This window comes from Chinchilla lanigera, unplaced genomic scaffold (genome assembly GCF_000276665.1).
Source record: "Chinchilla lanigera isolate Chin_1 unplaced genomic scaffold, ChiLan1.0 scaffold00005, whole genome shotgun sequence".
Taxonomy (NCBI): Eukaryota; Metazoa; Chordata; class Mammalia; order Rodentia; family Chinchillidae; genus Chinchilla; species Chinchilla lanigera.
The window spans coordinates 41,971,504-41,982,790 of record NW_004955406.1 but is presented as its reverse complement, the minus strand read 5'-3'; the positions used below and the strand labels follow the sequence as shown (position 1 = coordinate 41,982,790).

The 11,287-nt window shown below is 44.2% G+C and overlaps 1 protein-coding gene across 1 annotated transcript in view; it reads right to left on the bottom strand.

The window, feature by feature from the left end:
- The window catches only part of Srgap2 (SLIT-ROBO Rho GTPase activating protein 2), a 249,497-nt gene that overhangs the window by 67,941 nt on the left and 170,269 nt on the right, over nucleotides 1-11,287 (bottom strand). Inside the window, exons 6-7 of the mRNA XM_005375386.2 lie at nucleotides 7,267-7,482; nucleotides 6,484-6,612 (exon numbers count right to left, since the gene is read on the bottom strand). Of these exons, the coding sequence (XP_005375443.1) occupies nucleotides 6,484-6,612; nucleotides 7,267-7,482 (345 nt within the window). The remainder of the gene's footprint in view (nucleotides 1-6,483; nucleotides 6,613-7,266; nucleotides 7,483-11,287) is intronic.

Genomic DNA, 11,287 nt, shown 5'->3' with positions numbered 1-11,287 from the left:
AAAAAAAAAAAAACACACCAACCCTGGAGGCAGAGCAAAGTAACCCGAACATATTCCTATGACAGCAAAATGAACAGATTTGGCCAGGCTGGTGGTTCTCAAGCAGAAGCTCAGAGCTCTGAATTTCTGGGCCAGACCCAGGCTGCCCTTAAGAAGGCAGTGGAAGTCCAGCCCAAGTAGCAGAATATGGAGCTCCTATCTCTCTCTCAACCAAGACATTTTTCTATGTAAGATACTAGGGTTCTAACTGAAGAACAAATTCTTCTGTTAGAGCAAAATTTTGAAAATCCTTGGGTTAAATGTGAACCCTAAGCCTTTTCTCAGCAATGGCATTCTGCAACTCTATGGCAACATTCCCTACCCCTCCTAAAGGACCCAGAGATCCAAATTCTTTGGCCATCCATTATCCTCTTAATTGCTTAGCAGTGTTTCAGTCCAGATCCTGAGAAGAAACAGCAGAGCAGAATCTATGGCTACAGTAAGGCCATCTGCCTGATTGTCACTTCATCGCATAAGCAAGCATCAAATTAACTCTCCCTTAGCTTTTCCCTCCCATCATGATCACACTGGGAACAGCCACTACTGGGGAAGAAAAAACACCCAACAGACCTCCTCCTTCTAGGCATCTGACGAGAAACTCTGTGATAGAGCACCCGTTGGGCTGGGTTCTGGGTTCAGTGCCAAAAGGCTCTGGCAGGTGCCTAGCTTCCGCTGAATAACAGCAGTCACAGCTTAACTATAGCCAGAGGATGGAAAGATATTAAATTCAGTTGGGAAGGAAAAGCAAATGGAAGCTAGACAAAAGCGGCTGATTGTGAGACTGCACGTGCACCCTCCTCCAGAGATGCCACTGAACTAGCCAGGCTGCCCTTGAACCCGTAAGGCTTCCTGCCTGGCTTGCTCTAGACCCCATGATGAATTCTACATCTAAAGTCTCATGAACACAAGTAACGCTGCCTGCATTGTGTATGTGAGGGAGACCTGGAGGGAGCAGGATGCCCTTCAGGAACCTTTAGTACTTTTGGAAACTCCCTTTCCTCTCCACTTTCACTACCCCTACCTTAATGCATACCCTTACCTTATGCCACTGCGGTTTGCTTTGTCTTCAAATGTGGCTTTCATTATGTCCTTGATTAAAAGAAACCTGAGATTCACCTCTCTCCCGCCACCATTAGGGTTAAAGTCCCACTTCTCTCAGTTTGGAAGGGCAGAGAAATGCTCCATTCTCTGAGTATATTTAGTATAAGCCAGACAGTGTACTAAGTGTAGTATGTACATTTTACATTTTTTTTTCATTCTACATTTTTAATTCTCATAAGTACTCCAATAAAGTCAGTACTCTCTTAATTTTCCAGACTAGAAAGCTGAGGCTCAGTGAAGGTAACTAATTTGAGGAAAGTCAAACAGGCAGAGTCAGTTGTGATCTGTGTGCAGTCTGCCCACTCAATATGATCTCCCTCCTATGGCCTCTTCTGCTCCAATCCAATGACATACTCTGTTCAGAGCAGAGCGCCAGAAAAGCACAGGTCTCTAATCAACTGTGTGACCATAAATAAGCTACTTAATCCCTCTCCCTCAAATAGGGACACTGCCAGCCTCACAGACAGCTGTGAGGCTGATACCAGGCAACACATTTACACATATTTAACACCGGTTAGACATCTAACAAAGACCAATCGTCACCCCCAAATCCACTGACCTCTATCCTACAGCTCCTAGCTGTTCTTTCCAGAAATTTGCCTCACTCCTCTCATCTGTTGGGACTGGACCTAATCTTCAACATATTAACCAAATTCCCAGCTTCTGGGAAACGAGCCTCCACTCAGAATCATGCTCATCCTCAGCTCTCCTGTGACACAGGATCCCACTCTCCCTGTCCCTGCCCCAGTTCTGTGCCTTGCCATTTCATATCACCCCAACCAGAATATGAGCTCCTTGGGAGCTTGGCCAGTATCTGATGCTTGTTTCTGTCCCTCCCCATTAGGTCTTGCTCATAGTAGGTATTTAATGAAGCTCAGCTGACTAAAGCCACAAGAAAATAGCCTCTCAGAAAGCAATCTACATGGGCTGAATTACTGACCTAAGTCAGGCAGGTAGATGCAGCCCTGAAGCTTTTGTTTTGCTCACTGCAAGTGCTTTGAGGAAAGCAGGGAGCTTTCCAGGGGCCACAGCACCGACCCTATTTTATGACCATCCTGTAGCAGTGAATGGGGATCTTACAATGTTCCCCAAGCTTTCCTATGTCTCCAGCTAACCCAGGAGATTTGGAATAGGTTTTCAAGATCCTTGGCTATCTACATACCTGCAGAAATTGAGACTAGCAGAGAAGCAATATCTGGCAAAGTCAGATAAATGAGATTTGAACATTTCGCCCTATTCCACAGAGACTCCCAAGAGTAGAGGCAGCACATTAGTTATTTTGCTTACACTGGGGACAAAGCATGTGTTCCATGGCTTCTGATGAGTTCTGTGACCACCCTGGGCTCCCCTGGCCATCTCTGGGTTATATAAATGTTTGATGAAAACCCTCTCAGGGGAAATCAAATTTTTATAAGAATTTAATGACAGCCCATCTAGATGTGTGATAACTTGTGTTGATAGTTCATTAACCCTTTTCCGGCTGATATCCTCACTTAGAGACCTGTGAAGAAAAATGGGTGTTTCGTAATACCCACTTCAAGGTGATATGGAAGAGAAAAGTAAGTACACTTAATAAATTTCCTAAAGGGGAAGCCAAGGTCCCTCATGCCTGACTTGGGTACACAGGGTGTCATAAACACAGCCTGTGTACATGACGCAACATTCCAGCCATGCACAGACGCACTGCTCTTCATTTATCCACCTGCTCCCAGACTGAGAGAGCCACAGGAATACAGGGGAGGAAAATTACACTCCAGGGAGCCTAGAGTTTGTAGACACTATCAAGTGAGTTCAGAATGTCTTCTTGGCCTGAAGTCAAGATTTTCCTGGTGTGTGTCAGGTGATCATGTGGCTTCTTAGTCCAAGTTTAAATCTTGTATGTTAGTATAAAAAGAAATTAGAGACTAGGCCTTGTGTCCATGTAATGGTATCTACAGAAATAACTTCCTGTCCACTTACCCTCAATACTTTAAATATGCATAGAGCTTCAGACTCCTAGGAAAGAGGCAAAAATGCCATATACAACACAGATGACAATGGACTGGAATAAGCAAGCAGATGTGGCAAGATCGGGACACCAATATCCCAGGCTCTGCACTGCTGCTTTAACTGTTGGTCCATTACCAAAGCACATGTGGAGTCCTTTTTATTGCATAGAACAGCAAGAAGAAGAAGAAACTAATGATACATGCAAATAACCTGGAGGAAGCACAAAAACATGCGGAGCAACATAAATGAACCACAAGAAATGTATATATTGTATTACCCATCTTTATGAAGTTCTACAATAGGCAGCACTAATCTCTGGTGAAAAGTCTCTGTAGTGGCTGCCAGGGGGCAGGGCACTGACTGGGAAGAGACAAGAAAAGTTTTCCAGGGCAATGAGAATATATCTTTCATCAAAGTATTTATTCTGTATCTTGATAAATATGTAGGTTACAAGGGCACAGAAATCTGTCAAAACTCTTGAAACTGCAACACTCAAGTTTAGTTCTTATATGTAAATTACACAGCAAAAGAATACTAAATAGCAAAGTCAGATAAATTTAGAATCTAGAATATTAAATGGCACAAAATGAAAATAAAATCTTGGCTTATGGAATCATCTTCTTCTTTCTAGACTTTTTCTTCCCCCAAAAAACATACTATGTGCTAAGCTATATATGAACCACTGGGGGCTACTAAGGCCAAGTAAGTCCTCATTCTTGCCTTGCTGGAGCTCAAACAGAAGACCAAGAGACCATCCTCTATTCTTAGTTCTGAGGCTCTCAACTCATAGTAGGAAATATTCTCTCTCTTTCTCCTTCTCCCTCTCTCTCTCCCTCTCTTTCTCTCTCTCACACATACCACCACCACAATAGGTATACAAACATGCATGTATACACCTACCATAAAAGTGTCACAAAATAAAACTTAAAACATACTAGTTTGATACATCCTAATATTTTCTTTCCTATTTGAGTATAGTTATTAAAAAAGAGGTTGAACTCATAAATGAAATTTCATGGCTCCCTGAATGGATTATGAACCAGTTTGAAAAACCTAGGGTCTATAAATATTTCTCAGACAAAACTATTACAATTTGTACCCTTGATGCTAAGCATTTCACCTCCCCAAATATTCACTAAATATTTAGAGCTGAGTAGTATTAGCTTTTTCTAAAGAGAGGAATTAATTTGTCCTCATCCTATAAAAAAACTAAACAAAACAAACAACAAGCAAAATAAATAAGATACAACCAAAACAGAGCAGCAAAGAAAGAGCATGCTCACTGCCCCTGTGGCTTGGAGAGCTGCCACTCTGGACTGGCCCACAGTCCCCAGCCCCATGCCCTGCTGAGTGCTAAGGAGGCTGCTGTCTTCTTTTTCAGTAGCACTTCAACCACATCCTGTGAAGTGAGGCTCTTAGCAGCCCTTCTTCTTCTTTAATACAATGAAAATAAGGTACAAAATAGCTTTTTAAGGGCTGAGGAGAGGGGAGGGGAATGGGGGAAAAGACAAATCAAGATATATTATGTACAGGTACAAATTCCCAATGATGAATGTGATCAATATGCATGTCAAATAGGTATCAATTTTAAAAAGATTAAAAAAGCTTCTTATACTAATTTTAAAACACATGCTCATCCCTGGTGAAGGGTCTAAGGATTACATAAGTTGTGACGAACACAGCAGTGGACCCTAGCTTCCCCTGGTGAGACAGCAGGAAAACTGCCTGGGGAAAAAGTAAGAAAGACAACACATGGGTGGAAGATGAGCGGCACCCTGCATGTTTGACTTTTTTTTAAACAAGTGTTAGATAAATAGCAGAAATTGAGCCTAAGAAAGAAGTGATTCTCTTCCATGGATGGAGAACAGGCCTTTTTCCCAACAGAGAGGAACTGTTGTGCTGAGCAGGAGAAAGGATCTTGTTTGGGGCTTTGAACTCCACTGAGGGACAATGTTCTGACTGGCATCAACAGCAGCAAGAACAAAGATGTGTCTGAACGGGGACTTGGGTTCCACTTACCCAGCGAGACAATAACACTTGGGGGCATGAGAGGGCAGGACCTACTGAATCAAAGCTCTGCATCTGAAAGGAGACAGGAATCTGTACTTCAGTAAAGTTCCCCAAGCAACTCTGATGTGGGGCAGATTTAAGCATCAGGGTTCTAGTCCTGGGCTTTAGTCTGCAGGGGGCAGAGGAGTGGGAAAGAAAGCAAAGTTTCAGAACAGTGCAGTGACAAGCCTTGGTAACTCAGCTTATACACAACAGTGAGTCTTAGATCACTAGGGCTGTGAAGTGTGGCCGGTTTGCTTATAGAGAAACCAAGGCAGGCACAAATACAAGCACATGCAGTCTGACCAGAAGTTTGAAAAGCCCAGCTGCTGCTACCACCACTGCCAACGACCTGGGGCAAGCGCCAGGCTCAGACAGGATGCTGAGATACATGTGAGGTCCTTGAGAGTGGGGGCCAATGCTCCCTGAGCTGGCTCCAGACTCTTCACCTTGTTGACAGGAGGGTTACACTTTAGCTTAGAACTGGCTTAGGAATTGGGCCAGACTAGGATCTCTATGTCTGAAGAAAAGCAACAGGCAAAGGAGGGCCAAGCCCAAGACTGTTCCATGAAGATAAGACAAAAAGCTGTCCTGGTTCCAGGCAAAACACACCTACCTACTAACCTGCTTCTCTCAAGAAGTCACCTTTGTGCCACACCTAAACAAGAATGGGCCAGACGTTAGCAGCATCTGGACACCTTCTCGACTGGACCCTAATTAGAAGTGCACTGCAAAACTATAGCCTTGCACATCTGGACCACTAACTTCTTCATCTACAAATTGGAGACAACACTGCTTATCCATAAGGGTGATATGATAGTCAAACAAGAAACTCCTGAGAAACACTATTGGCTATATACATATAGCAAAAAGTATGGTACCCTAACTCCAGCTCTTATCATTTCACTGTCCAAGCTGCTGAGTAAGGGAGTATTTCTTGGCAGACAGATGAGCAGAGCAAGTATGAGCATAGGTTTAGTAATCAGACCTTGGTGCCCACTTTGCCTGTCATTTATGAGTTCTGGGTAAGTCATCTAAACTCTCTGCATGTTAGCCAATAAAAGCAAAGATAATGTCTTCTTTCCAGGACTGTGGTGAGGAGTGAATGAGACAAAGGGTGATGTTTCACCTGGTACTGATACACAGTAAGTCCCTCAGTAGCGATCAAGAGGGATCTCGGCCACCCTCTCTGTAAATTGTGCTCTAACTGCCCTAGATGCCTGGACACCAGACATGGGGAATGGGTGAGTGTAACTCTGAATCCAGGAAAGAGATGTCCATGGCCCCCTGGCTCTTAGCACTTACATCAATCAGGTCAGACAGGTCGTGGATGTAGTACTTGAAGACAGATGCATTGGTTGCCTCCAAAGCCAGCAAATACTCATTCCGGGCTTTAATGGCCTTCAGCTTGTTCTCAGTGTACTTGGCTTGGCGCTGAAAAGGAAACAGAAATTCACTTTTACTTTTTTTTTTTTTTTTTTAGGGGAGATTGTTCTCTGAGAGAGGAAAGTACAGTTCATCCAAGGACCACAACTGTGCTGCTACTCCCCATGCGAATCTGCTTTAAATTGGGTTCTAATTCTGATTAATGAGTCAAGGGCATAATGTAGATCAACTTAGGAAAGGTTAATGAGGCTCCCTACTTCACATGCGTGCCCCACTTTGATTCCATCTTCAAATACTGTTCTTCATCCTTGCACTGCCACCCTGGAGGAGGTGCACTACCTCTGCCTGCCCCAAACCCTTGACTCCTAAAGCCAAACACGAGGTCTAGAGTCCTACAGACACACACACACACACACACACACACACACACACACACACACACACAAAGCACTAGGGTATTTCATTTGATTAGGAAAATGGGCTGGGAAAGGTTACTACTGGTTCTTACCTGCTACAGTTTAAAAACCTGGTGCTCATATGCCCAAGGTTTTCTAATACCTAGGATTTCAGCAAGAGCAGAAACTCACTAAAGAATCCCACAGCTTCCTTGTTTGGTTCTTCATGGAGCCTACTGGGCAATTCTATCACTCCTTCCTTCTAGAAGATTCCTCCCTGCCTCTACTGTTGCTGGAGCATACACACCTTCTCCTTCATCTTCTCAATCTTCTTCACCGAGCTCCGCCTGACATGTTTCTCTTCGATGCGGACATTGGCCGTGGAGTCAGGGGAGCGTGGGGTCTGCCGGTCCTCCTGCTTCACAGATTTACCAATCTGCTTCTCCTCCTGCTTCTCTGCCTCCTTTAGCTTGCTTTGAGCACTGATGCTGTCGGCATTGTACATGTGATATGTCTTCATGACCTGCAAGACACCCACGTCCCCATCCAGAGGCCAAGCCAGTGAGGTCAACTCTCTGCTTTGAAGACTAACAGCTAAACCTCTCCCAAGTGCAGCAATATCCTCATCCCCGAGAGAAAAATACAGAAGTGTTTGGTTCAGTAAACATATATCAAAGACTGCTCCAAAGTATAGGGAAGCAGTATTAGAACTGAGCCACTGTGTCTTCTTATTGAAATGACTTCATGTATTATTTTCTTCTATGTATGTATGTACGTATGTATGTATGTGTGTGTATATGTGTTTATTTTTGTCTTTTTGAGACAGGGTTTCACTATACAGTTCAGGCTGGCCTTGAGCTCACTTTGTAGCCTAGGCTGGCTCGAACTCACAGCAATCCTCCTGCCTCAGCCTCCTGAGTGCTGGGATTACAGGCATGTGCCACCTTGCCCAGCCTCTTCTATTTATTATAACTTGAAATCACTACTCTTATATTGGCCCAGTGATTACTGTTGCTTAGTCACCTCACAATACTGAGTAGACAGGAAACAATGACACCTCTCTCAGACCTTGAAGGCACATCCCCCTGACTAGGGTCCCCCAAAGTGGGCCTGTGCAGTACCCCATACTTTTTGTACCTTTCAGATATAAAATGAGGAGCGAGGGAAGCTCCAAAAGCTCTACTGGCCCACTTTATTTGTATGAGACACCTGCTTGTGGAAACCAGAATAGCAGTGGGGAAACGGCAGCCATCATTTGCTGAGCCTGTAATATGTTCTTGGCTCTGTGCCAAGTGCTACACATACATTTGCCTATTTTACCTGTGTGGCAATTCTATGATCTAAACAATAATACTGTGAACCTGCACAATTCAGGTAAGAAGATGGGAAGGAATAAAATCTTTACCAAGTACAACTAGAGTGGCAACAAGAAAGAAGTAAAATAAAAAGAGGAAGACTCAACTTTCACATTTTCCATCAAAGCGACTGTCTAGGAATCCAGTTCTATTACTTAGCAAGGAGGCCAGGAAGCCTGGAAATCAAGCTTGTTTCCAGTCCTCCCAAATAAACTGCTTCCAGCCACACAGCGCCTACCCCACTCTACTGCAGCATTCTGTCTCCACGCAAGACCGTCTATGTGGGAGTTCGAAATGCCTAATAACAAACTGAACAGTCTGAAGCAGAAGAGCACTGAGATTCTGACACAGAGACTTCCCTGGGAGGGAGACACAGTGCGGGAGCTGGGCGGATGTGTACATTGTGTGCGTGTCGCTGGACAACATAGGAGGGCAAGGGCACAATATTAATATTAATCCCTGCCACTTAGAGCCTGCTGCATGTTGGGGGCTTTCTGTTCACTGCCTCACGTAATCCTCACTACTCTATAAAAGACACATTCACTACTTCCACTTCAAAAGATGAGGAAATGGGGCCCAGTCACATGACTAAATGGGAGTGTCAGGATTCAAACCTAGGTCTGACAAACTCCAAAATCCATACTCTGGCCACTAAGTAACAGTGAATTTCCTCTGCAAGAAACTGAGCTGAAATACTGCAGTTGGGAAGAAAGGTTACATATAGTCAAGGGAGTCCTGAAAAGAGAAACCAGCTTCATTCATTTTACTGTGAGACACTAAATACTGAATTCACATATTTAGCTCTGCTCCCTCCCTGAGCCACACTAAAATGTTAGAAAAGAGTTTTCATTATTACTATTTTTAGTGTAAACTAGGGAAAATAAAAAGAGTGGAAGCAAACTATGACAAGCAGTAGGCAAGTAATAACTGACCAATGAAATTCTAAGCCAAGCGAAGGGAGAGGCAAGAAACAACTGGACATATCCTGGAAACGCCCCAAGAAATAATAGCAGAGGGATGAGGTGGGAGCTAAGAGAAATTATCAAAAGCCTAAGAACCATCAGACCCACACATCTTCACCCTCATCACAGTAGAGGACTAGAGGCTTATTAGGAAGGTTTTCTAAACTGCAGAGTATTAGGCTTATCTAATAGGGGGCCAGAACGTAAAATAGGTGGGCCAACAGGAAAGTCCTATTCTGAAGGTTGAGATGGCCCACACTTCCTCACAATTTAGCCCCTAGATGAAATGGGAAATCAAAAGAGCCATGTGTCAGCACACTGACCATCTAAGATAAAAAACAAAGAAATACTGACGCTGGGGTTTCCCCAAAGTACAGCCCAGTCAGATCACCCTCCACTAAAAGCCATGCTTGATCCAGAACTGGTTAGCAGCTCGTTTTTAAATATGAACAGGCAGTGAAGAATAATCACACATTTGGGAGTACCAAGACCAAGACTAAAACAAGCAATTTAGAGGAAACAGGGTATGTAGAGAGTAGAAAACTTTGAAAGCAGTCTATGGACGGTAGCCCCTGAGAGTTGGAGAAATAAGGACACTGTGTCGTGAAACAAGAGTGGCAGGGAGAGGGGGTAGGAAGGTGGTTCTTGGAAATTAAGAGTCAATCCAAAGTGCCTATGCCCCTTCTCTGTGCAGGCATGTAAGAGTTCTCATCACCTCACTTGTTTACTTGCTCTTTTACTCTTCTGCTTCTCCCTATTAAAAAACTAAATGTCTTATGTTTAGGGACATCTCTTATTTGTTGTTGTATCCATGATGCCTTGTGCCAGGATCAAACAGACAAGCAGAACTGAGGAACTATTAGGGGCCACTGTTTCAAGGGAGCAGGTGCTGGACGCTAGTCTTTAGAAGCTCTGCAAGCAAACAGCTGCTGCTCCAAGTCCAGGGGACATAAACTTGTGGGCAGCACCACGACATAAAACGTCTGGAGTGACAGCAGTCCTACTGTTCCAAAGCCTCTTCTTTCTCCATCAAGCCTAGGGTTTCCTTGACTTTTCCTACTTAGCCAACCCCATATGGCATCTGTGCCTGCATATATAATATGTTTTCCTCTGAGGGCTTCTGAGGCTTCGCAAGACACAGCTTCTGAGTATAATCAAAGAAGATAACCTAAGAATTCCTTCAGAAGAAGTGTGCTGACTGCGAAAGCATTTCTGGAGCATCAGTCAGTGTCGTGGTTGATTGATTATGTCAACTGGAGAAGTTTAGAAGCTTAACTAAATCAAGCTCAGCAATTCTGCACCCTAGGGTGGCTCATCACCTAGATGATATAAAAGGGAAATGAGGAAGGACGGAAGGACTTCCATTCTTTGGAGCAGCTCCAGTCTTTGCCTTCAGCTTGGATGTTGTCTCCTGGCTTCTCGTGCAGACTCTTGGGCTTCTGCCTTTGATCCTTCAGCTTTTTGGGGTAGACTCATCAGCCTCCCCTCGCAGACCCATTAGCCTCCTGATACAAACTTGCACAGAACACTGCAGTGAGCTCCGGACTTTGGACTGAATCCTTCAGTCTCCAATCTGCAGACACCCCTTGCATGCTTCTTCATCCGACCTTATGGCTGACCATCATAAGGCAATCTTGCAATATCTTATAAATTTGTATATTTTGTGTTATGTCTCTTTCTCTAGTAAAACCCTGACTGATGCAATCAGAAAATGAAAACCCCTTACACCATAGCTTCCAAGCCAGCCCACTCATTGTGCAGAAGAATGCTTTCTGGGGCTACTCTCGGAACAGGAGCTGTAGGCAGTGGCCCCTGGCACATGGCGCCAAGTTAAGAAAATCAAAGGCCCTTCAGGGAGAGATGAGAAAGGTGCAAGGAGGCAGCTGGCCCCTTATGGTAAGACTCTGAGACTCTTGTCCAAAGGGGATTTTTCTTTGGAAACACTGGGGCTCTGCCCCTTGGCTCATCAGCATTCAAAAATACTTCCATTACCAACCCTTGGGTAGTCAGT